The sequence below is a fragment of the Mus musculus genome, chromosome 1 (assembly GCF_000001635.26).
Source record: "Mus musculus strain C57BL/6J chromosome 1, GRCm38.p6 C57BL/6J".
Lineage (NCBI taxonomy): Eukaryota > Metazoa > Chordata > Mammalia > Rodentia > Muridae > Mus > Mus musculus.
Window position 1 is genome coordinate 39,976,681 of NC_000067.6, and position 24,947 is coordinate 40,001,627.

At 46.1% G+C, this 24,947-nt stretch overlaps 1 protein-coding gene across 25 annotated transcripts in view; it reads left to right on the forward strand.

Moving 5' to 3' along the window:
• Map4k4 (mitogen-activated protein kinase kinase kinase kinase 4) overlaps positions 1-24,947 on the forward strand; it is a 125,409-nt gene that overhangs the window by 75,779 nt on the left and 24,683 nt on the right. For 10 of the 25 annotated variants that reach the window (XR_001784729.2, XR_003955681.1, XM_006496041.2 and 7 more), the window contains exons 5-16: positions 27-137; positions 3,880-3,970; positions 6,459-6,589; positions 7,203-7,257; positions 8,502-8,580; positions 9,945-10,120; positions 12,290-12,362; positions 13,409-13,619; positions 20,341-20,502; positions 23,208-23,294; positions 23,851-24,069; positions 24,750-24,911. Coding sequence is in view for 23 of the 25 variants with exons in the window: in XM_006496041.2 (XP_006496104.1) it covers positions 27-137; positions 3,880-3,970; positions 6,459-6,589; positions 7,203-7,257; positions 8,502-8,580; positions 9,945-10,120; positions 12,290-12,362; positions 13,409-13,619; positions 20,341-20,502; positions 23,208-23,294; positions 23,851-24,069; positions 24,750-24,911 (1,557 nt within the window). In the remaining 2 variants the exon portion in view is untranslated. The remainder of the gene's footprint in view (positions 1-26; positions 138-3,879; positions 3,971-6,458; positions 6,590-7,202; positions 7,258-8,501; positions 8,581-9,944; positions 10,121-12,289; positions 12,363-13,408; positions 13,620-20,340; positions 20,503-23,207; positions 23,295-23,850; positions 24,070-24,749; positions 24,912-24,947) is intronic. The other 15 variants (XM_017321002.2, XM_006496045.2, XM_006496043.2 and 12 more) reach the window with 3 other exon arrangements.

The window sequence follows — 24,947 nt, forward strand, 5'->3', positions numbered from 1 at the left end:
TACAACATGTCTTGTCTGCCTTGTAGCTTGTTATGGAGTTTTGTGGGGCTGGGTCCATCACAGACCTTGTGAAGAACACCAAAGGGAACACTCTCAAAGAAGACTGGATTGCTTACATCTCCAGGGAAATCCTCAGGGTAAGGAAAGCAGGAGCAACCTGTGCTGTGCTCTGATCTTACGCTTCCATGTGGAACGGACTCCTCCGCTTGTCATTGCATTCCTTTCTCTCTATATATAGAGATAATTGTCTCTTTTGGTAGCCAAGCATTCTCTATACATTGTTTACTCTACATACGTTCAACCCCGAAGACCCAAGAGGTTGGCCTGTGTGGTTTAGAAACTATTTGAAACAAACTCTGTATATAGAGTACAGCCTCCCCCTTGTGGTTGCTTCATAAGGTGTGCGTTATAGCAGCCATCCTGTCCTAGATGTATGAATGTGAGTGACCTGAGGGAGGGCTGTGTGGCTCCTGTGCTACAGCATGAGGAACTTGAGCATGCTCATGTCATGCTTCATGTGGAGGAGGTTGGGATGCCCCTGTAGCCAGGCTCCAGTCCCACAGGGTAGCTGAGGCTCTCCGAGTCTGTGATTGTTCTATGGTGCCCAGCAGTGCCTCCTGTGAGGAATGAGCCTACACAGCTGGCTGTGTCTGGGCTAGCTCTGCAGAGGCAGCACAGCAATGCTCACAGTGCTGAGTGCTGGTTTCCAGACCTTCCGTGGCTTTGGCTTTAGCTGTTAGAATCTCTTAGAATATTTATGAAGTAGAGTCCTAAGTGCTTAGTGGGTCTCCCCCCCACCCCCCAGCCGATTGCAAAGCTGGCTAATGAGCTCAGAGCAAGTTTCTAAACTACCGAGTTTTAGCCACTGAATGCATTCTTTGACAGCACAGGAGGTTTTTCAGAGCCTCATATTTGGGAGTTGTGTGTGAGTTGCTAAGGGACTTCTTTCTCCCACTGCCACAGCTGTTCTGTCCCTTTTCCCTAAGCTGCATACTTAAACTGATTGCCGGGTGACTTGTCCTTCCATGGGTTAGAAATAAAGACTCTGGACTCAAACTGAAAGTTTATTTATTTGCCTACTAATCAAAGTCTAGTAACAAGTTAGTCTTTTTTTTTTAAGTGTAACTAGATTTACTTTTTATACTTAAGATTCATGGAAGGCTGCAAGTTTAAAAACTGTCGAGTAGAATTCCCAGAGAAATGTTTCAATGTCTCTCTGCTTATATATTTTCTGGAGCTTTCAAGAAAGGTGGGAGTGTGATGTTAGGAGAATCCATAATGCCTTACACTTGTCCTCACTGAGTATCAGGTGCCTGCCTTTTATGGCTCTCAGGAGAGTTGAGCCTAAAAGGGAGAGGCTGCTGTCCTAGGGCTCAGTAATGAACCCTCAGGCCGGGTTCAGCAGCAAGGACAGGCTGCATCCTAGAGCTGGCTAGGCATGGGTGTGAGGAGCTTGGCTGATAGCTGTTCTCTGTTCAAAAGTACACACACCTTTTTGTAGGCAGTAGCTTTAGATTTGTGGGCATCTGCTTTGGCTTCTTGTGTGCTGCAAAATTTCAAGGATAGAGCACCACTCTAGGTAGATACAAGAAATCCGTGTTTTTAGCATCATTTTCTAGACATAGGATGTATCTCAGATATCAAAGATGATTGCCTGTTTCTAACCCGGGGGAGAGCAGGTTACCTGTCAGTGTAATGTCACCCTTGACTTCAGGAACATTGGCGAGAAGTCTAAGTTGCTCGTAGCTCTAGTCAGCGTGGTGGCACATGGCACTCTTTGAAATGCTACAGATTGCTTCCTCCTTAGTGAGCATCTTTAATAAGAACCTTCTCAACCCATGAGCTGTCTACAGTAACAACTTTCTATGATAGAGTTTTAGTCCAAAACCAAGAAACACCCAGTTATGTGCTGGTGTTTGTTTTAGGAGTTGGTGTGATAGAGAAAACAAGTGAGCCCAGTGAGTCCTCAGACATTGCTGGAGGTGCCTGGTTTCCATATGGAAAAGTTCCCTCTCCTCCCTCCAGGCAAGGGTCCTGAGTATACAGCCTACCACTGCCTCAAGTTTTGGGCTAGCCTGCTGAACAGTGAGGGGCACAGGACTCACTGGCAGAGCCGTTCTGGCCGTCTTGCCTATTTCCTCAAACACGTGCTAAGCCAGTTTTCTCCTTGTGATAGAAAGCACTGTTTCGTACTGAAGATGAGAACGTGGGACTTCACATCACCGGGGTTGAGCAGAGTTTGACAGCTCTTTGTCACGTGTAGTCAAGGAAGCTAAGCGTAGAAGACAACTGTTTCCAGTTGATTTAGCACAGGCTGTTTCCTGAGTTGGCGTGGACGCGGGTCTGTACCCAGGAGGGGTAATCATGGCCTTAGTTCAGGGTTGGGTCCCAAAGAACTTGCTGCACATAAGGGAAATGTATTTGTTTTTGCTCTCTTGCCTGGTCTTCAAGGTAGCTGTGTTATGAACTGTTCCCTGAGTAGAAGCAGCAGTCCTTACAGAATATGGACTGAGAAATGGGGAGGACTTCACACACTTACTGCTGGAAGGTGCAGATTGTATTTAAGCCAAAACTGTCTGAGAAGACAGGGCTGCTTGTGTTGTTGGAAGATGCCAGAGGGTAAAGAGGAAGTTCATGCGAGTTAGAAGACAGAAGTGAACTGAAGAGGTAGAAGTAGAGATTCTGTAAGACCAAGCGGCTGCAGTTGGCTCTTTCAGCGTTTGATGCTACGCATGCCGAGGAGAGGCGCTTCCTAGTCTGAGCACCACGGTGCGCCATGTGCATGGGCTCGGCACCCATGATGAAGAATAGATAGGTACCACATAACCTAACTTCTGTTTCACTGGCAGATTCGTAAGTGAATTTAGAACCCACTGTGCTGGAAGAAAAAGTGATCTAGGGCTGTTGCCGTTAATCGTAGATGTTGGGCCTGAGAACATGGGCCTGTGCGCCCGGAGCTCTGGCACCCGAGACAGGAGGCTTTCAAGTTTAAAGCTGGGCTGGGCTACACGGTAAAGACTCTAGCTGCCTCCACCACTGCAGCCCCCAGCCCTTATTTATTTTTAATAGGAAAATCAAACCCCTGACAAGTAACCCACCCTTTCTTTCAGTGCCGAGGGAGGCACTTCAGAATCAATGGCTTGCTATGTCTTAAGAAGCCGCGCTGTGGAGTGCAGCGTCTCGTGAATGAGTTGTGTGGCTGCTGCCTCGCTGCGTTTACATCACAGGTGGATGCGTGTGTTTTCCTACAACCTCCTTCCTGAGAGATGCGACTGGACTCATTCTGGATACAGGGCTTCCAAAGTGTGTGTGCCAAGAGTGCTTGTTTGCCTAGGGAAGAAAGACTTTATTCCTACATGAGGCTGTTCTGGTGACAGAATTATTTTACACTTGAACAGGAGTGAGATATATCAGCACGTGACAGTTTGTTCCTCTGTAGTGGGAAGACAAGCCTGCATTTTAAGAGCTGGATTTTAAGGCCCCCTCTAATTCTTTGCTGTTCCCCTGGGACGAGTCTAGCTCAAATAAATTCAGTCACCCACTGTAAGATAGACTTTTGGTGTGGGAAAGGAGCCGTCCTGAACACAAATAGCACAAATTATAGCAGAAAAACCTCAGATGGCAATCTAAAGCTGTGTCATAGGCACAGCTTAAAGTGGTTGTGATCATCCCAGAGGGAAAGAAAGTCCAGCTCACTGCTCTCTGTATGTGTGGCAAGGCTGGCGGTGTCTTCTGGGAATGTGCCAAGGGTAAATTTTATGTTCTAAATGCGGATTTACAAAAACTTGGCCCACGTGTGCACCTTATTATAAAAGGGTGCTCCTGGCTGTCTATTTACAGGGACAGAGAACTGAGACTCAAATCTGCTTTTCTTTTCAGGGATTGGCACATCTCCATATTCACCACGTTATTCACCGAGATATCAAGGGCCAAAATGTGCTGCTGACCGAGAATGCTGAGGTGAAACTTGGTAGGTGGCCGGCCGGTGTGTGCCTGATGCACCGTCCTGGTGCCAGCGGGTGGCTTGCTGTGCCCCTTTGGTAACTTTGCTGTTTCTTCTCCCCTGAAGGATGAGAGGACTGGCTTACTGTTTAGCCAGCCCCAGCCTCCGCTTCATGCTTCGGTAGTCTACTCTGCCTAGATATAGCAGCCAAACAGAGTTTGAAAAGTTTTTGTTTGAACTTGGGGTGGGAGGGTGGGGTGTGGTTGATGAGGCCCAAACTCAGGAACTCATGACTGAGGTGCCTTTTCTGCCCTACACTAAGTTAAAAGTCAGACTTCGTTATGTAAGCACAGTGGTGCCTGGCATAGTGCAGTACAGGATGGAAGGATGAAGGAAAAACATTGTGAGTTTGAAGCCAGCCTGGGGTATGACGTTAGAAGGGGGATGAGTGAGAGAGGGGAGAACAAGAGAGATAGGGAGGAGTGTGTAGGGGGGTGCAGAGAGATGGGTACACAGAGAGACAGATAGAAAGATAGAGAGACAGGCACACAGACACAGAGACAAGTACACAGAAAGAGACAGGCACCCTCAGTGACTTACTGTTCTATTTCAAGAAGGTTCAGACTTCCTGCCTTGCCTTATAAGAAGTGTGGGGTCTGACCGCTACTACTTTCCTGCCCCATCATCTCAGCTCTTCACTTCTACCCTATGCCCCATGTTACAATATGGAAATTATATGGTTATTTTTAGTAATAGAATAAAGAATAAAGTCATAAAAAGTTAGCAGAGCTGCTTTCATGTGCACTCACTGCTGGCACAACGTTGTTTTTCATTACTTCTCGGACCTTGCCCCAGGACCTTTGCATATCCTGTTCTCAATTGGGAATCGATGTCCTCATTGTCACTGGTACAGTTTTTCCTATCTTTAGGGGTCTCTCTGGCCTTCTGATCTGCCTTGGACCTGTGCTTTCCTCCTATAGTGCTGTTGATAATTATAAAAATTATAATTCTATTGATATCATATGGCACTTTTCAAATAGAAGAAAATAGTCCCCTTTACTAGAATATTCTGGGAGCACAGCAGCCGGGATTGCTTTGGTCCCTGGTGTATTTTCATGTGGTGCCTGGACATTGTCTTCAGTGTTGGTGTGGGTATTCAGCGGGTGCCTCATGGGCGGCATTGCCAGCTTTCTAATGACTCAGACATGTTCTCTGTCTCCCTGAGCTACACCTGAACTTGACCCCATTTTATTTTTATGCTCTTACATTTTAAATACAACCAGCATTAACTTTTTCTGTTAAAGGGTCATGTTGTTTTCCCTTCGGACACCCAGCAGTCTGCTGCTCTTCTTTTCTTCCAAAAGTCTGAGCCATAGAAGGCTGCTCCTTAATGCCCAACTCACTGCACCCTTCTGCAGTGCCTCTGCTGCCTGGTTATCTGCAGTGCTCTGCCCATGTGGAAAGTCTCTTGGGGCTAAGCTGGGACACTCATGTTGTCCTTGCTCTGGTGTTTCCATGCCCTGACCTCATGCCACGAGAATTATACCCTCAGTCTTTCCTGGCCGAGGTGCTGGAAAGCTCAATCAGGCTTTTGGTCCTGGATTTGTCCTCTGTGTGTTGAGGAACAATCAACAAGGAAGCCAACTGTTTCCTGAACTTGTTCTGGACACAGAAGTGGAGTGTGTGACCCCTGCCTATTGTCTAGTGTTTTGTAGACCATTAGTGTGAGCTTCGTGCCCTTCTGCTGGGCTCATGTGGCTTGTGGGCTGTGATGATGGTGGCATGTGCTGATGTTCGTACACCCAGTGTGTGCTTTCTGCTGACCCTGCCTCCCTCCATCCATGGCTTTCTTCTAGCCAACATCATCATTCAATTCATGGAAAGTAGAAGTCACTCTGAAAGGGCAACTCACATCCTGAGGCCATGTGTGTCTGTCTGTCTGTCTGTCTGTCTACACGTACGTGTGTGTGTGTGTGTGTCTGTCTGTCTGTCTGTCTGTCTGTCTGTCTGTCTACACGTGTGTGTGTGTGTGTGTGTGTGTGTGTGTGTGTGTGTGTGTGGCTGCAAGTGCCAGAACACGTAATGTCAGGGAACAACTGTGAAGTCTGATCCATCTTCATGTACGCTCTATGGACTGACCTCACATCCTCAGTTGTACAGTGGGTTCCTCTAAGTCTCTTCATCTACTGAATGGTCTCACTGCCCACTCTGCATTTGTGAGTCTCTTTATTTAGTACAGTGCTGTGTGTTAGCCGCCCAGCCCTGCAGTAATCCCTCTGCCCATCCCTCAGCAGGCCAGGCTGGCCTCCTGGCTCTTCTGGACTGACCCAGGCTCTTGCAATGCAGTTTTAACATTTCTGTTCTGAGAGTGGAGGGGGAAGGGTGCAGTCCTTCCCAGTGCTGCCTCCCAGAATGGCTTGCAGCTGACAGAACCAAGCTGCCTGTGGCGGTTCCTCATAGACTTTCTTCTTCTTTGTTCATTGCGCTTCACTTCTTCTTGCTTTTTGTTCCGTAGTTGATTTTGGTGTAAGCGCTCAGCTGGACAGGACGGTTGGACGGAGAAATACGTTCATAGGCACACCCTACTGGATGGCTCCAGAGGTCATCGCCTGTGATGAGAACCCAGACGCCACTTACGACTACAGAGTAAGAACACCCACCCCCTTGCCGGGCATTTTTGTGTAAACTGTAACTTCTCTTAAACAAATAAATTGAAGTGATTATAGAGTGACCTCTAGGGACTTGAAACCATAGTGCACCTTTTTATCCAGGCATAAAACTCATATTTCATTATCTGATTCAGCTTGACTGTACTACTGTTTTATTTGTCAATAAAAACAAAACTTCTGCTTTAGTGATTGTTGTACCTGTTAGTAGTGTTAAAATTGAGTTCATAGTTTAACTGTTCCTGGTGTATTTCAGTATTTGTTGTCAATATCCATTAGTGAGAATTAATTTAAATCATTGCTACACCAAGATTTTCTTTTAATTTGAATTATTTAAATATGTATTACAGACTCATTTTTCTACTCCTTAATACATACATAAAAATTGAAACACTTTTCACCATTATCAGAATAATATCATGCTTAAGTAAATAAAAGCGATCTAATCCCTAGGGCTGGAGAGATAATAATGTCCTAGCAAGATTTGTTTTGTTTTTGTTTTTGTTTTTTACCTGAAGGATGCTTTTATTCCATTTGTATGACTGTCCAGAAATACAACTAGGCATCTGGAACATTCTCTTTTGTTTTTGCAGAGTGACCTCTGGTCCTGTGGCATCACAGCCATCGAGATGGCTGAAGGGGCCCCCCGTGAGTATCTTCCTTCCTTCTGAGCTCATTTGTTCTGTATAAAGTGATTGCCTGTAAGAACCCAAGGACACTGGGCAGAACCAGGCATGGCTGAGTGATTGGATGAGAAACCCACCATCGGGGCGGCTGCAGGTGCCCAGGGGTCTCTCAGTAACCAGTTTCCCTTTTGGAGTGCCCTGGGTCTGCAGCCTATTCATGTGCAACATCTGAAATTAATAAGAGCTCTTTTTTCTTTGCATTTGAAGAATACTGACTGAAAGGGGTCCCTCATCTTTGAAATTCTATTTATTTTGAGTTTACAAATGGAGATGCTGCCTTTTATTTACGGGGTTTTCTGTGAAGATTTGAGTTTGTTTTTCCTTGGGTTAATTCAGTAGATCGATCAGTCATAAAATTGATCTTTGATTGGAGTTGTGATAGAAGTGTAGAAAAAAATAAGGAAAACACTCTCGGCGTTTCTCCTGGCCTGCTAAGGAAGGTGTGTCCAGACACTGTATGCTGCCTCGTACAGAGTTGTGAAGAAATAGTTGCCGAAAGACTGAAACGGTCCTGACAGTTAAGAATCAGTTACTGTGCAGAAGTGGGTGTCCACCGCGAGTACTGTGTCCCTCGTGTTTCCTTATATGGTATTGAGACAGGGACATAGTGCTGGGTCATTTGTCCTAGTTTCCCTTCACTGGGATAGTGGTGTCAGCTGGTCTGGTCCCCATTCCTAGCTGCCTTACCAGTATACTGTAAGCATGTGCCTCATCTGCTGTGCCAGGCCAGTGTGTACGTCTGCAGACAGACAGTAACTGCACAGGGGTCAGCACCTCCAGTCACAGACAGCAGTGTGTGGGGGCTCCGAATGTGCGCGCTGCGTTTAAGCATTGCTTCCTTTTGAAGCACCGAAGGCCTTTACCAAGCTGTTCTGATCCTTAGACCAACCTTATAAACACGGCCGTTTTCATTATAATTTTAAAGGTGATTTAAACACTTAAATTTTTCTCCTTTTGAATTTGAGTTTATATTTATCTTTGATTTATGAAAACTTTGCAGTGTCAATTTGAAGTTGTGTATTTTTGGTCTGCTTCTATTTTATTGTTTTTTAAATGGTAAAATTCAAGTTATGGCCTAGGGTTTATAACTAGATATCTTAGCTGCTTGGCATATTTGTGGCAATTATTTGTGAATGAAGTTGTTTGTACATGAACCCCAGTGGTCAGGAGAGTAAGCCTTACTGACACCGCCATCTCCTTTCCCAGCTCTCTGTGACATGCATCCAATGAGAGCGCTGTTTCTCATCCCCAGAAACCCTCCTCCCAGGCTGAAGTCAAAAAAATGGTAAGCCCCACCTCCCCCTCCCTTCCCCCACTCTGTCGGTCCCTCTCCCCCTTCCCCCCTTTTCTATGCCTTTCTTTTCTTTTCTCCCTACCTCTCTATAGTTTCATTTTGTTCAGGAATAAAATTCTGGCCACCCTAACTTCGGTACTACAAAGTCAGCAGCCTTCAACAGTCTAAGGCACATGAGTTCTTCCTGTTGTTCTTGATTCATCGGATTTCATTTAGTCGCTAATAGCAAGCAACTCCGAAAGCCCCATAATATGAAGAAAAGGCTATGTTTAACGTTTAAGAGTTAAACATCTTTGAAGTGTAATATGTTGCAGAACATTCTTCTTCTAAAATGGCAAAGATGTGTTAAAGTCCTTTGATAACACATTTTAACATTGATGAAGGGTGTCTGGGGCCATCGGCCATGTTTGCAGGCCCTGACTACAGCAGGAGGACCATTTGAACATAGGAGTTAAAAGCATTCTGGGTAATAGAGCAAGATCCTGTTGGGGGTTAGGGTGGGTTGCAGCTATAGTTGTGATGTTTTATAAAGTGTACCAACCAGTGGCAGGGCTGAGTCTTCCACCCCACCCCCATCGTGCACACACAAAGTAAAACCTGTCATTTCTGCCTTTGTCCACTAAACTCTGGGACCTGATGAATCGAGCTCAAGCCAGTGTAAGGCTGGCTGAAGCATCCATCCGTAGATGCCCTGCGTTTGCCAACAGAGGCAGGCCCCTTGCTCATCTCTGTTTGTTATGAGACTTATGGTCATCTGTGCACCTCCCTGACCCCCACGTTAGTGAAGGCCTTTCTCTGTTCCTGTGCCTCTGCTTGTTCCATGATTTAATGGTTAGTGAGTAGTAGTAGACTTAAACTCTGTTCCTTTAAACCTGGCTGCTTTTATCGCTCTGTATGATAATGTTGTTTGTGGTGCACTGCAGGTGTGACCACAGTGACACTGCTGAGTGCTGCAGGACATTGTTAGTGTGCACTGCAGGTGTGGTGACAGTGACACTGCTGACTGCTGCAGTACATTGTTAGTGTGCACTGCAGGTGTGGTCCCAGTGACACTGCTGACTGCTGCAGTACATTGTTAGTATGCACTGCAGGTGTGACCACAGTGACACTGCTGACTGCTGCAGTACATTGTTAGTGTGCACTGCAGGTGTGACCACAGTGACACTGCTGACTGCTGCAGTACATTGTTAGTGTGCACTGCAGGTGTGGTCCCAGTGACACTGCTGACTGCTGCAGTACATTGTTAGTGTGCACTGCAGGTTTGGTCACAGAATGGTTTTCAGGCTCGTCACCAGTATTTTTGAGCTTAACTTTGGTGATAGAAGTTTGATGATATGTTTCACTTTCTCTTACAGGTCAAAGAAATTTTTCAGCTTTATAGAAGGCTGTCTGGTGAAGAATTACATGCAGCGGCCCTCTACAGAGCAACTTTTAAAACACCCTTTCATAAGGGATCAGCCCAATGAAAGGCAGGTTCGAATCCAGCTTAAGGATCACATAGACCGGACCAGAAAGAAGAGAGGCGAGAAAGGTATGAAGGCTCCTTTAAGTTTGCCTTCCTACCATAGCGTTAAGGGGCCCTAGACTGTGTTAAAGCAGCAGGCTTCATTCTGACAGTTTAAGTACTGCTGCTGCTGCTGAGCTGCACTCCTTCCCCTGTGCTCTTCCTCCCTAGCACCCTCTTTCCTCTTCCTGTCTCGTGGCCCTGGGCTTTCCTGCACACTTGCACAGCAAGAGCAAGACCACTGGATGCTAACACTCCTCAACAGCCCGCCTCCCCTCTCGTGATTTCCGCCTGGTTTTATGTCATATACCGCACACTGACACCCGGGTAAACCGTGTGAAACACACCTCGTTTCCCTGAGGTTGATTTGACTACACAGTCTTCAGTTTCATATGTATGTTTTAGATTACTTTTTTAAGCACAGGAAGATTTTGCTATGTAGTGTCATTTTCAAGTGGCATAATGACTTCATGGTCGGTTCTGCCTCAGATTTATTCCTGGACAGTTGTTTCTTTCTCAGTGAGTTTGTGGTTGTCATATAGGAAAGCTACTGAGTTTTGTATGTTAATTCTGTATCCTGCAGGGTCTTTAAGTGTCTGAGATTAGCAATACTTTGAGTTCTTTCTTGTCTTTATACCTTTTACGTATTACTGTTTAGTTGGGTGGGACTTGAAACACTGTATCAAATAAGTGTCTAGTTCTAGGTTTTAGAGAATATATTCACTATTCCCCATCTAGTACAGTGTTGTTTATAGGTTTGCCTTTACTATAGCCATTACTGTTAGAAGTATATCTGTAGGTTTTGTGCTCCTTCTTTCTTGGGGACTTTTTTTTTAAGTAGGGCCTCACTATAACGTAAGCTGCAGATTCACAGCGATTCTTCCGTCTTATCCTCCCCTCTGCTGGGTGTGTACCACGAGTCAGAAGTTTTCTCCTCTTTTTTTTTTTTTTTTTTTTTTTTTTTGGTTTTTCGAGACAGGGTTTTTCTGTATAGCCCTGGCTGTCCTGGAACTCACTTTGTAGACCAGGCTGGCCTCAAACTCAGAAATCTGCCTGCCTCTGCCTCCCGAGTGCTGGGATTAAAGGCGTGTGCCACCACGCCCGGCTCAAGTTTTCTCCTTTTGAGCTCTGTCCTTGAGTTTATTTACACCATGTATTAAAATTGGGGGGTGTGGGCTGCCACAGTTCTGCATCCTCGAGATAAAGCCATTTTGGTTGTGTCTTTATATGATCTTGAATATGGCTTTCAAGTATTTTGTTGAGAATATAAGAAACCCAATGTTCCTTAGAGAAATTGGCCTTTGATGTTCTTTTATTCCGTCTTTATTGGGTTTGCTGGTAGGTCATCTTGGCTTCATAGGATGAGTCTGGTAGCGTCTTCCCCTTCTTCTTCGTGGAGTGGTGAGAGTGTTGGTGTCCGGTCATCCTCAACAATTTGGCACAACCTGCCCTGCATCTGTCCCGCCTTACACTTCTTAACCCCATCCCAGTCTCAGTGCTCATATCTTACAGATTTCATTGTGGTAAACTGCAGACATTTAGAATCTTGTTCATTTTTTTTCACTTGCCAACCTTTGGAATATAAGTTTTCAGAGCATTTTCTAAGGATCTTTTGGGTTTCATTGGCTCTATGGTAACAATTTGATTTTTATCTTTATGATACTAGTATAACTTGGAGTTAGTCAATCTTATTGATCTTTTCAGAGAGCTGGATGTGGTGACTACTTTTGTGTGACCCCTCTCCCCGAGTCTGCCTCGGTGCTTTCTTCGCTGCTCTTTATTTCTTGACATGAGCTGCGTTTGCTTTAGCTTCTTGATTTCTCTAGACCAGTATTTGAGATCTCTGAATTTTTAACACATCTGCTATTTCTGTCATCTATGTATCGATATCTGTTTATATTTGTCAGTGTAATACTTTCTTGAGTGTGACTATGCTGATGCTGTTGAGTTTTTTGGTTTTCTTGTTTTTTGTATACACTTCCTCAGATTTTATCAGTGGAGAATGACCAGCTCTTCTGTAGGGAGTGTAGCCAGCTCAGAATTCCTGACCTTTGACGGGAGGTCAGACACGCTTCTCCCCATGCCGTTTTCACAAGTTGCATCTTGGTTTTGGTCATTCTGACTCTGGGGATGCTTGTCTACACGGGCATCTGTGAGGATCTGAGCTCTCCTGTTTCTCTCGGCCTTGTTTTTCAGATGAGACGGAGTACGAGTACAGCGGGAGCGAGGAGGAGGAGGAGGAAGTGCCTGAGCAGGAGGGAGAGCCAAGGTACAGACGGCAGCCAGCCCAGGCTTCCCCGATGCCTGCCCACACTCTGTGAGGCTTTCGTGGAGCAGTGGACAGCACTGGCTTGCTTCCTGTCTGCCATTTTTCTCACCCCATGACAGATCTCTGTGAACAATTTCCCAAACTCTTGCCTCGTTTTTAGTTTTGTTTTTAATTCAATTTTATGTTTGAGGTTGAGGATTTAATGCTTTTGGCATTTATTGCTGCAGAAGGCACAAATGGTACAAGTCTGCTGCCGGACCAAAGTCAGTCCCACACAGAGAAGCGTGCAGCTCGGAGGCCAGCAGGCCCTCTGCTGAGAAACTTTCCCACAGCCTTATTTTCCCTACATGCAAATATGGTTGCCAGCCTTTGACCTCCATCCTTCGGGTGTCTTCTGCCTGCTTTAGCTCAGTGGGTTTACTTTCTTATGTTTGTACTTTAGTAATAGGTTCGCCCACAGCTGTTCTAGCTCTGGCCTTACCTTTGGTTGAGTACAGAACAAAACCAAGATGAAGGTTGTGTTGAGACCCATGGGAGCCATGAGTTGGGAATAGAAGTTCAAAGAGGGACACGGGTTTAAGGAGGTGTGTCTTGCCAGTCTGTGTGATACAGGCTTGGGGAACAGCCCCCAACGCAGAAAAGTCTCCTGTGAGGCCTGCTGCCATCTCTGATGATAGAAAATAGTGTCAGGGAACAAAGCAGGCTTGGTGTAGGCCAGATGAGAACGGAGGGATGCTGAGACCAGTGGGTGCTAGTACTTCTGTGCCATGATGCAAAACTAGAGGGCCAGAGGAAGACCCGACATGAAAGAAGAGTCCCGTGAAAGAATGCTTATCTGCTAGGACTGCATTTTCAGACATTACTAAGTCATAGAGGATGATGTGAGCCGTTGGAGCAGTAGGCATTGTCATCCTGTAGACTTGTTGATTTGGGTCACTCCTGGGCCCAGTCAGTAGCCCCATGAAGGGAACTGGGTGTTCCCATTGGGTCACACCCTACGAGGCCCAGGTGATGCATGGAGCCCTGACAGACCCTATCCCCTGCAGTTCCATCGTCAATGTGCCTGGAGAGTCAACTCTGCGACGTGATTTCCTGAGACTGCAGCAGGAGAACAAGGAGCGGTCTGAGGCTCTGCGGAGACAGCAGCTTCTGCAGGAGCAGCAGCTCCGGGAGCAGGAGGAGTATAAGAGGCAGCTGCTGGCTGAGAGGCAGAAGCGGATTGAACAGCAGAAAGAACAGAGGAGGCGGCTGGAAGAGGTAGAAAAGAGAAGTTCTGTGGGTTTTTTCCCTCTTCCTTACTCATGTTCACATCAGACACCCTGCTAGCTTGTTGAGGAAATAACTATAGGTAGGGAGGTAGTCTGCCCCTACCCTGCTGCAGCTTCTGTAGGGCTATGTGGCTGTGCACTAGATGGCTTCACGTTCCTGGAGGATCTGCCAACATTTATGTGCATATCGTGAGGAGCAGGACAGCCCAAGACATGTTCCCATGTGCTTAAATTGACTCACTTAGACTTGACCTCATTTCTTTGCCATTGTTGGCTTTTGTGACCCAGTTTTATATTTTTCTGAAACTTCAGACTTTTTCATATGAAAAGCATTGTTCTCTAAATGCCTTAGCATTTAAGGTGGATTTAAAATAAAGCATTTAGGCCAGTGAGATTGCTCAATGGATTAAGATGCTTGCACCCAGCACAGCAACTTGAGTTTATTACTGGGTCCCCGATAGTATAGAGAGAGAAAGAATAACTCCAGCAAATTGTCTCTGACTCCGCTGTGTGTGTGTTTGTGTGTGTATGTGTGTGTGTGTGTGTGTGTACACGCCCTCACATACACGCACGCAATAAATTTTTTTAAAGGGGTTCAGAGAGCAGAATAGTAAAGTTACTTGTATTTTATGGTAGGTATAGTTTGCTCCATTTTCATGAAAGGCATTTATATTATAAACACTGGTGATGTAATTATTTATAGGTTATTTGTATTGTAATCACACAAATGTACTATTTCCCTATAATTCACTTGAGAATCATAACTTTTAATTTTCTTTTCTTGACTGTGTTTTACTTTATATGCCAAACCCCCACAACTTCTCATCATTTGATTTGAACATGTGTGTGTTTTTTGTGTTTTTTGTTTTTTTCTGCTTCTTACTGTTTTTCCTAGTAGAAGAAACGTCAAAGATAAAGCCCTGTAATGACATTTCTGGTGGGATTTAGTTAAAATAACTAAGCATGCTGCTTGTTGCCTAGGTCATGATAGCCTGTGTTGGCAGTGGTGCCTTTGATTAGTCTGTGGATCAGTTTGCTGCTTGGAAAGCCAGTGAGCCTCACTGCGGGAGATCATGGAAAGGACATTCAGTTAGGACTTTTAGGGGGAAAATCACTGAGTGTAGAACTTTTAAAATGTACTTGCTGCAAAATCATTTCTACAATATGTAAGATTATTCTCACTGTTCTGTGACCAGAGCAGAAAACCGGAATGAGCTTGGTTTTGACTTGAGGTTAGAGACTGGTGGCTGTGGCCATGTCTGTTACTGTGTTCCTGGGATGGGCTGCACTGCCCAGGCAGGTGCAAAGGTTACCCTGGATTGTCGTAGGGACTAGATCGTCAGAGTTTGTTTGTAGCACAGGTGGTGAGGGGGGCTTTCAGGCTGCGGTAGTGAGACTGGCGGGCAGCTACGTCTGTGGGGTGAGGCCTGAGAAAGATGCCCTGCAAGCTAGAGATGTTTGCTTCACATCTTCTCACTGACCTGCTAATTCATATTCACCTCAGGATCACCTTTGCTGTCGCTTTCCTTAAGCACAGAGGAGCAGCTGGAGAGACGCTCGGGGGCTAAGAGCGCCTGCTCCTGCAGAGGACCTCAAGTCTGGTTCTCAGCACCCACGTGCAGCTCACAACCACTCTTGACCTCACGGGTACCAAGCACATGGTTACACATACGTACCTGCAGGCTAAACTTAACTCGCTTGCTAAACGTACAGTAAATCTAAAAAAGACAAGAAAGGAGGGCAGACAGTGTTAGGGAAACGAGAGCGAGGGATGGATTTCATCAAAACATATTATATGGATTGTGAAGTTCTCAAACAGTAAAAATCAACCCTTAAAAACAGACAGAGCTAGGCACTGGGGTGATAAGTGTGCTCACAAACAGGTCCCCTTGTTGGGGTCTTGGAGGCCTTCTCCTTAATTGGAAATTAAAAGGAAATTTCCTTGTCTCTGGAGGCTGGTTTTCCTTAATTGGAGGTAGCTCTAAGTGTTGTTTGTACCCCAGGTTCCAGAGCGGTCATTTGGGAATCTTTGAGGTTAAGTGCTTTGTAGACATTTCAATAACAGGCAAGTCGGGCAGTTTGGAATTCTTGCTATGAACAGTGTAGGTGATGATTCTCGGCCTCACAAGATGCCTGAGTATTAAAAACGAAAACCTGGGCCACTGAGTCTGACCTGAGTTCAGTCCCTGGGACCCACCTGGCAGAAGGAGAAATCAGACTCTGGCAGGTCATCCTCTGACCTCATGAGTGTGTTGTGGCAGCATGCTGTTTACATTGCACCCTGAATAAATGTAATTAAAATAAGGGCAACCCAAAGCCTAAATGACTTTCTTTCAGTACGCCAGCATAAGATGCTTAAAAATCAGGAGGAAAGGAAACCGTGATCTAGGAGTCCCCCTTTGGCACTTGCCATAAACCTTCTTGCTGCAGCTAGGTGTGTCCTCTTCACTCATTATGGAGGTCCTTCATCTTTCAGAAGTACTTCTCTTGTGTACTGTTGTGCTTTGTATGGACACACAGATGCAGCTTTTGCCTCCAAGGGAATACTAAAGAGTTTGCTATGACGCCAGATTTGAATGGTAATGGCTCGGAACAGCTCATTTTACCCCAAATACCCCAGTCCCACATGATAACAGTCTTAGGAAGTTGCAGTTTTCACAAGGACAGCTGTAGATGAAGATACTTCTCATGAGGTGTGTGAGTTTGTGTGAGAGTGTGTGTGTGTGTGAGTGTGTGTGTGTGAGTGTGTGTGTGTGTGAGTGTGTGTGTGTGTGTGTGTGTGTGTGTGTGTGTGTGTGTGTAGGCATTATTTAGTGAAGCAAGGGGATCCTGTTTCACACCCAGGTGCTGGTGACCTCTTAATCTGTAGGTTGGTGGACGCTAGGAGTGTTTGTACATTCCAAAAGGATTTACCTAGGAATCCTGGACATTAGGTCAAGCACAAACGAGCAGTGAATGCTTATTGAAGAGACAAAAACCCAGGGGAGATAAACCCAGCTCTCAGTCACACTGTAGTCACACTGTAGCCAGCCTCACGATCTTACGCACAGGTGACTGCTCTTGGCTGTTCCATTCACATAGCCGTCCTGCAGTCTGATCTCTGGTTTTGCTGAGATTGAACTGTTTGCTTCCTGCCTTTCTCCTGGTCCCGGGAAGACACAGAGCGTGCTGAGCTCCTGCAGCCTCGTCTTTGCCCTAAAGCTGCTAGCGCCTTTCTCTGCTTGTTCCTCTTCCTGTTGACGAGCTCTGCAGTAGGAAACCCACTCTTCCCTGGCCTGTTCTTTCTGTGGGTATTAAAGAAAATAATCTCTACTCTGTGCTCTTCCTTTTGTGTTTAACCCTGGAGTCTGAGCTGTGGCTTTGTGCCTGGGGATTGTGTCCCTCCAGGGTTGCGTGAACCTGTGCCCAGTGAAGTTCTTTCTTCTCCTTCCTCTCATCAGGAGACATGCAGATATTCCACTTCAGAGATGTGGATAGAAATGAATAAATTTAAAACGGAGAGAAATAAGAGAAAAGAACATTTTGTTAGGAAGTAGGGTTAGCACTAATGTTCAGCTTTAGTTAGCACCAGACAGTGTCTGAGGAAGAATTACCAAGCCGTCACGTGTCTGTCGTGTTTCGTGTGTTTAGGAGGGAAAATTGAACTCCTTTGCCTCAGAAGATTTTCCTGAGGGCTTGCACACATTGCAGAGGAGTGGGAGCCCCTTCCTCTCTTGCCATTGCACTAGCTTTGACCTCGGGGATCCCTGCTGGCTTGGTGCTGCCTTCTCACAGCTCCCACTGTAATGTTAGGCAGTGTCTCCAGGGACCCGGAGCTGGAGCCCCACAGCCAAGGCCTTGACTGTCCAGTCAGCAGGGCTCGGCTGCTTCCAGACTGTGGTCATGTTTATAAGAACCTTTTAGAAGTTCTTACGTGTTCTTTTGACATGCTCACACTCACACACTATGGCAGCCACACACGTTACAAATGCTCTCTCTCTCCCCCAAAGTCTTTCCCCAGACTTTGAGACCCCCGTCCAGTGCAAAGATCATGCAGCCGTAGGAACTGGTCAGGCTGTGAGTTCTTACCAGCCATGGAGTGTGGTAACACTCCATGAGAGTGACCGGTTTTCCGTTCATCAGTTTTCTCTAACCCTAAGGAGGGTCCTTCGCAGACAGCATACAAGATAGTCCCTTCTGCAGTGGCCCTGCGTTGTCAGCTGACTTCAGCGTTGACACGGATGCTCTCAGAGTTCCATCAGCCTGTGTCTTCAGCCTGGGTGGACCCTTGAAGGAGAAACTCACAGGTGCCAGACTTTAAAGTGTAACAGAGCAGAGAGCATTCCCAAACTCCAGCCTCACACTTACCAGAAGTCATCTTGATCTATTTGTACCACAGTGTAGATAACCAAAAAAGGTAAAAGACGTTTTCCTTTGGAAATGGTATCCAACCAGGAATATATAGTGGAATTAAATAACTTATACTTGAAACTGCTTTTTCCCAGTTGGCAAAAATTCAGTAATTGTTATTCTCAGAAGAATGATCATGTTCTTAGCTGTTGCCTATTACACGCAGTGTCCGGCAAGGTTTTCTTATTGCTGTGTAGGGAATGTGATAGGCTGTAGCTTCATTTACTTTGAAGGGAAAACGCTCCAGATGTTCATTTTAAGTATGATTCTTGAGTTTCTTTCAGTTTTGCTAGCTTGTTCATGGAGACCTGTGGTAGGAAAAATGTGCTGTCTTAGTCAGGGTTTCTATTTCTGCGCAAACATCATGACCAAGACACAAGTTGGGGAGGAAATGGTTTATTTGGCTTACAATTCCATACTGCTGTTCATCACCAAAGGAAGACAGGGCTGGAACTCAAGCAGATCAGGAAGCAGGAGCTGATGCAGAAGCCATGGAGGGATGTTCTTACTGGCTTGTTTACCCTGGCTTGCTCAGCCTGCTCTCTTATAGAACCAAGACTACCAGCCTAAGGATGGTCCCACCCACAAAGGGCCTTTCCCCCTTGATCACTAATTGAGAAAATGCCTTACAGCTGGATCTCATGGAGGCATTTCCTCAACTGAAGCTCCTTTCTCTGTGATAACTTCAGCTGTGTCAAGTTGACACAAAACTAGCCAGTACATGTGGGTTTTTTTGTACCTAGTTTATAGGAAAGAATAAAGGTATTATATCTCTGGAAATTGTGGACATGGAGCTCTGCATTAGATCTGAGCCCAAAAGACAGAGGGCAGGAGGAGTCCTCTGCTTCCCCCCCCCCCACCTGAGCTAAGGCCAGAAGGCTGGCCAAGCTCGGTAGGTATGTGGGACCTCCTGGCTGATGAATATTCATTTCACTACACAGTTGCCCACTTTTCATTGGATTTGGAACATTCATGTGTAGTAAGAGATTTCTTTTTTCTAAGATTTTTTAAAAGCTCTAAAGGCGGGCTAACAAACAGCAGGGGATGTGTGGCAAGGGTGAGCCTCTCCCTGCTCTGCCCAGGCACCATGCACACAGGACATTTCTTGTGCTTCCAGGAAATCATTGCTACTTCAGCAAACACGAGTATTGTGGAGAGAATTCAGAATGGGTACTCAGCTCTTACTAATCCTTATATTGTAACCCATTATAAACTTCTGATATACTGTTTTTATTCACTTTGTCCTGTGGTTAGCCTCTGTGTGAGAGGGCTTGTGAACTTTACCACTTTTCTCTTTCTGGGAGGGTGAGTGAGCTGTAGAGGTGCTATCCAGTGCAGTAGCCATTAGTGGACCTGCTTCCTTATCCATGCAAGCTCCAGTGTAGGCGCCCAGTGGTGGGGTGTGACTAGTGGCCATATACTGTTGAGTGCTTATTAGAGACTCTAGCATCTCTCGCATTCATGGAAAGAACTGACAAAGCTTAGACTCCATGGCGTGGATGCCCTGTACTGACAGATGGTGTGTCATTCTGCATGGACAGTCAACCATAGAGGAGCTGCTGTGTGCTGTGTGCTGTGTGCTGTGTCTAGAGCAGGCTGAGTCTCTGAGTTGGGTGTACTCTTCTATGAGTGGGGGTGCTAGGCCACATGCAGCTGGAAAAGGCCTTACAGGCGGAATAACCATTCCGACAGAGGCTTTTTGGGTGGAGACACTGGACAGGTCAGTTCATTTTTCTGAGCCTGTTGTGTTCTGTACAGTAGGGAGGAGGGTTTTGAAGGGAATTATACCAGGAACATCAACTAGCTTTAAAGGTTCAGTGTTTGAAACAAAGCCCGGGACAGCAGTATTCACACTTCCTCATTGGTAGCTTTGATGTATTCCTAGCAGCGATGGTGGCTCTTGCTTTCTTCTGCTGATTTTCATTTCTTTTTGTTGTTTTCTCCTGCATATTTCTCATTTTTCAGATATTTACCTTCCTTTGTCCTTTCTTCTCCCCTTTATTCATCTCTTCTTTTTGTTCTGACTTAAGGGTCCTGGATAGTTAGTGATGCCCATGAATGACAGATGTGCTGACCTCTGAGCCCTGCAGTGGGTACTGACGATGCTTGCTTTCAAAGTGGAAGACGAGCCCTGCAAGCACCCACAGAAGCATTACACCTCAGGACAGTTTGTGGGGAAGCTGCAGGGAGATGCAGAAATAACTGACTAGTGCAGCTAGGGTCCAGAACTCACCTCATCTACCCCTGCTTATCGCCGTCAGCAAATCTCCTGAGAGCCGCAGCTGTAGATTCCTGGTAACTACACAGTTCTCCTTCTGCAGCAACAAAGAAGAGAACGGGAAGCCAGGAGGCAGCAGGAGCGTGAGCAGCGGCGGCGTGAACAAGAGGAGAAGAGGCGTCTCGAGGAACTGGAAAGGCGGCGTAAAGAAGAGGAAGAGAGGAGACGGGCAGAAGAGGAGAAGAGGAGAGTGGAGAGGGAACAGGTGAGCTTTCAAGAATGTTGACCCAGGTATCCGTGGCCTCTAACCGTGGAGCTGGGTCCCGGGGACCAAATGCATATGCATGCATGCATGCATGCATGCTCAGGGGTTAGGTATCTAAACGTGCTGAAGACTCCAACGACTTGACTTTTTATCTTCAAAAAGAATAAAAAATTGTTACAGTGTAGAGACCCTGTGAGTCTTGAAGAGGCTGACATGTGACAGGTGTCTGAATATACACTCACAGGCTTGGCTTACATCCTTTGAGCTCCAAATAACTGGGTGAGGTTAACTTTCAGACAGGGAAATTCAAAACCAACTTTAAGGAAACTATTGATAAATGCCTGAAGTATCTACTGGCTGAGTGAGTACTGTAGCCTAAGTGTAGCTTTGAAGATTGTTTGTGTTGCTTAGTACAAAAACCAGTTTTGTATACTTGTTCTTTTATTATTGCCCTGTGGAGCTTATTTGTAAATTTCTTAGATTATTTATGCAAACAGAAAATAACTTTCCTTAGTTTATATGGCTTTCCTACCTTTGAATTGGTCAATCTGTGCTTTGAGCTTTGAAGAAGGAAGAAAGTCAATGAATGAAAGCCATTTTGAATTGGAGTTCATATTTAAAGTACTAACAAACATGACTTTATCTTCCAAACACAGTGATCCAGCTACTGGCCTTGACACTCCTCCTGGACCTTGTGTGTCTAAGCCTGGGTCTGCACATGAACCCATGTTCCTAGAATCTCCGTGGTATAGCCTACCTGTTATTATCTACTTCTTGGCCCTAACAGTAGGGCTTATTTGTTTATGTAGTTAGTTACTAATGTTTTTATGGTGCTTATTCCTGGCGGCTACAAATCTGTGAAAATGCTACCTGCTACTTGTTGGAAGTCACCCAGGCATGATTCCAAGTTTGATTGTGACAAGAAATGTGATGGTGGCATTTTCGTTCTTAAGATTTTGTGAATAAAGCTGGAGAAATGGCTCAGCAGTTAAGAGCACTGGGTGCTCTTCCAGAGGACTGTGGTTCAGTTCCCAGCCCCCACATGGCTTCCTACAACCATCTGTAACTTCAGTTCCAGGGATCCAGTGCCCTTTCCTGGCCTCTTCCAGCAATGCGTACACATAGTGTACAAACATACACTCAGGCAAAACACTCATAAATATAAAAATGTGAAAGAACCTTGAAAAAGATGTGAATAGCAAGTACCCTGCACTTTTAGCATTTCTTAAAATTGGTTGTTTTACTCTGCTTTTTATGTTTTTATTCATTTATTTATTTATTTTTGTAAATAATCTTCCCTTGCTGTGGTGCGTGGTACATTCCCACGAAAGCGTGTATATGCTGTATTCTCTGTTCGTTGCATGTCGAGATCTTTGTGGTTTGCATAGCATCTGATTTCCCCCAGTATTCTTGCATTTTAAAGTCAGAAAACATGTTTATAGTAACTTGATCTTTCAAGCTCTGATTTAAATTCTGTTATTTTCGAAAAAGGAATGCTCTGAGACACAGATTTCTTTTCTCAGGCAGCTAAGGCCACGTGTCTGTCACAAAGCCACTTGATTGATGCCTTAGCGTGCTCTTGGCATGTCAGGTGTAAGCTAAAGGGACTTGGCTTTGGGTGTTTGGTGCGGTTTATAAGATGTGGTGTTCTGAGTGTTTGCAGGCCACTGTTTCTCTGTTGTCTGGTATTCTGACCAGAACTATTGGTTAACTCAAACATCTGGTCAGGCATATCTTTGGCTCTTTTTACTTAAGGGCATGTGCCATGAAATGGGGTGGTTGGGAGGAGGCGCTCACTATAGAAACAGAAGCCACCTCCATGGGACAGTTCTCCCACATGCCAGTCCATTGCTCCCCTGCTAGGACAAGTAGGTCCTCCTGCTTAATGTGGGGCTGAAAGTATACAGCAGGCGCTGCGGCTTGTCTCTGATGGGCTTGGGTTAGGGTTTCCTGATGCCTGTGTACTAATAGGAATTGTGTAACTGCAGGGTTGTGTGTTCTCACCTCTCACCTACCCCATCCCCAGCACTGGAGCCGAAACCTCTGCTGTGCTCTGTACGAGGTTACCGTCTCCACTGTGACTCGGTGGTCGTTCTCGCCCGCTGTCACGTCATCAGCCTGCCCCTGCACTCGTGCCTGTACACACTACACAGACACACAAGCTCACCAGCGTGGGCTTGGCCAGATTACCTGTAGAGAAGTGCCCATAGTCCATGACTCCTGACCACATCTTCCGACTGTAGCCATTATTCCAGGAACTTTTGGAGTCATTAGCAAAAGCACAAATCCTGTTTGGTTGGTTTGGGATTTTGTTTTTTTGTTTTTTTTTTTTATTTTTATCTTAAACAGATTTGGGTGTTAGTTTTTAAAAATTGCTGGTTTGTGCTTATTTAAAATGATGCCTCGCCATTTCTGTGGTGTCTGTTGTCCTTAAGAGGAAGCTAGCCTCCTTAAAGTTCCGTATTGGATGTGATGAGAGTGTAATAGCAGCAGTGCTTGAACGCCGCTGTGTGCATCATGCCAGTAAGCTAGACTACTTACAGCTTGGAGCCTTGCAAACACCCTCAGCAGCAGGTTGTCTTCACTAAGGAGTCCAGTCCTCGGCGAGCTTGCTGCCGAGCTTCTGGAGTGCCGGTTACCCACACAGGGGACTCAGTCGCGTCCCTCCTGGATGTACTGACTGCTGGGTCATTTCTGTGTGACAGGAGTACATCAGGCGGCAGCTAGAGGAGGAGCAGCGGCACCTGGAGATCCTGCAGCAGCAGCTGCTCCAGGAGCAGGCCATGTTACTGGTAACGCCCCGCCTCTGTCCCGTTCCATACCACAGGGCCGTTGTCCCTTCCCTAAGTTGGCCAGATGTAGTGACCGTCAAACTTTTTTGGTCTCACTGTGGCAGCCAGGTTCCAGTGAAGCTGTCCTCTGGTCATGCTATCAAGCACAGTGAAAACTGCCCTTAGTTTATTTCCCAATAGTAAGCTAGCTCCTTGTTTGGTAAATGCCTGTCAACTCTTAAACAGAACCTGGCATTCAGTGAATGTGAAAATGCCAGAGGTATCAGGTTCACAGTGCATGCTGTGGGAATTTTTGCTGAGTATGTGTGTATATATACCACTGTATCTGATGTTTAATTGAATTCCTTTACTCCGCAATGATGTTACAGTTAGCAAATGCTGTCACATTTTACACAGGTAACATGCTATTTAAAATCCCAGCCATTTTGCCTTGCTCTTAAACAATGGGGGAAGTGCTATTTAAAAAAAAAAAAAAAACCAAAGCCAAGAAGGGATCCAGAGAGGAGGTGAGCTCGCCACGGTCCCCAGATTCAGTGTCACCCTCTCCCTCTCCAAGGAGTGCCGATGGCGGGAGATGGAGGAGCACCGGCAGGCAGAGAGGCTCCAGAGGCAGTTGCAACAAGAACAAGCATATCTCCTGTCTCTACAGCACGACCACAGGAGGCCGCACGCACAGCAGCAGCCGCCGCCCCCGCAGCAGCAGGACAGGAGCAAACCGAGCTTTCATGCTCCAGAGCCCAAGCCTCACTATGACCCTGCTGACAGAGCTCGGGAGGTACCTGCTTTCCCTATTGCTTACAGACTGGTCCCGAGAGAGCTAGGCGTCCCCTGATGACTGTCGAGAGCTGTACTGCAGGATCTCACCTCTGTTTTCTGCATGGATTTCTTGGTTAACAAATGCTAGAGAGATCAGAAGAAAACTACACACACACACACAAGTACCTGGCAGTGTTAGTCTTTACCATGCGAATGAGAGAAATGTCAGTCTTGTTTAAGACTAGCATGAGGAGGCAGTGGACTTTTAGCCTTACTGGATCAGTGGTGTTTGGATGACCAGAGCCTCCCATAAGGATGCAGCAAGTGGTCCTCTCTGGGCTAGACAGAAGGACGTGGGTGCGTCCAGGAGCACTGTGCGGTTCTGGCCTGCAGATGGCTCCCTTCTACATCTTCCCTCACAGGGAGCAGAGTCCAGGACAGATTCTGTTCTTTAGAGAGTAATGAAGCTCTAGGTGCTGAGGATAGTCTAGAAGCTGCTTTGCTTAATTTTCATTTTCATAGTTTTTAAAAGTCCTCTATCAAATCTTAGCCCTGCTCAGCACCGCCACTGTGCACTTAGCTGCCTCTCTTCTCAGAGCTGAATAGAACACATTTTCTCTCAGTTGTCTTGCTCTTACATGTTCCTCATCTCTCCTTTCCTACTAACATGGAGCCGTGTCTTCTAATTCTCTGACGCAGGTGGAAGATAGATTTAGAAAGACTAACCACAGCTCCCCTGAGGCCCAGGCTAAGCAAACGGGCAGAGGACTGGAGCCACCCGTGCCTTCCCGGTCAGAGTCTTTTTCCAATGGCAACTCCGAGTCTGTGCACCCTGCCCTGCAGAGACCAGCGGAGCCACAGGTAGCAGCAGTAGCTCCCTGTGCCACGTGTAGCCCG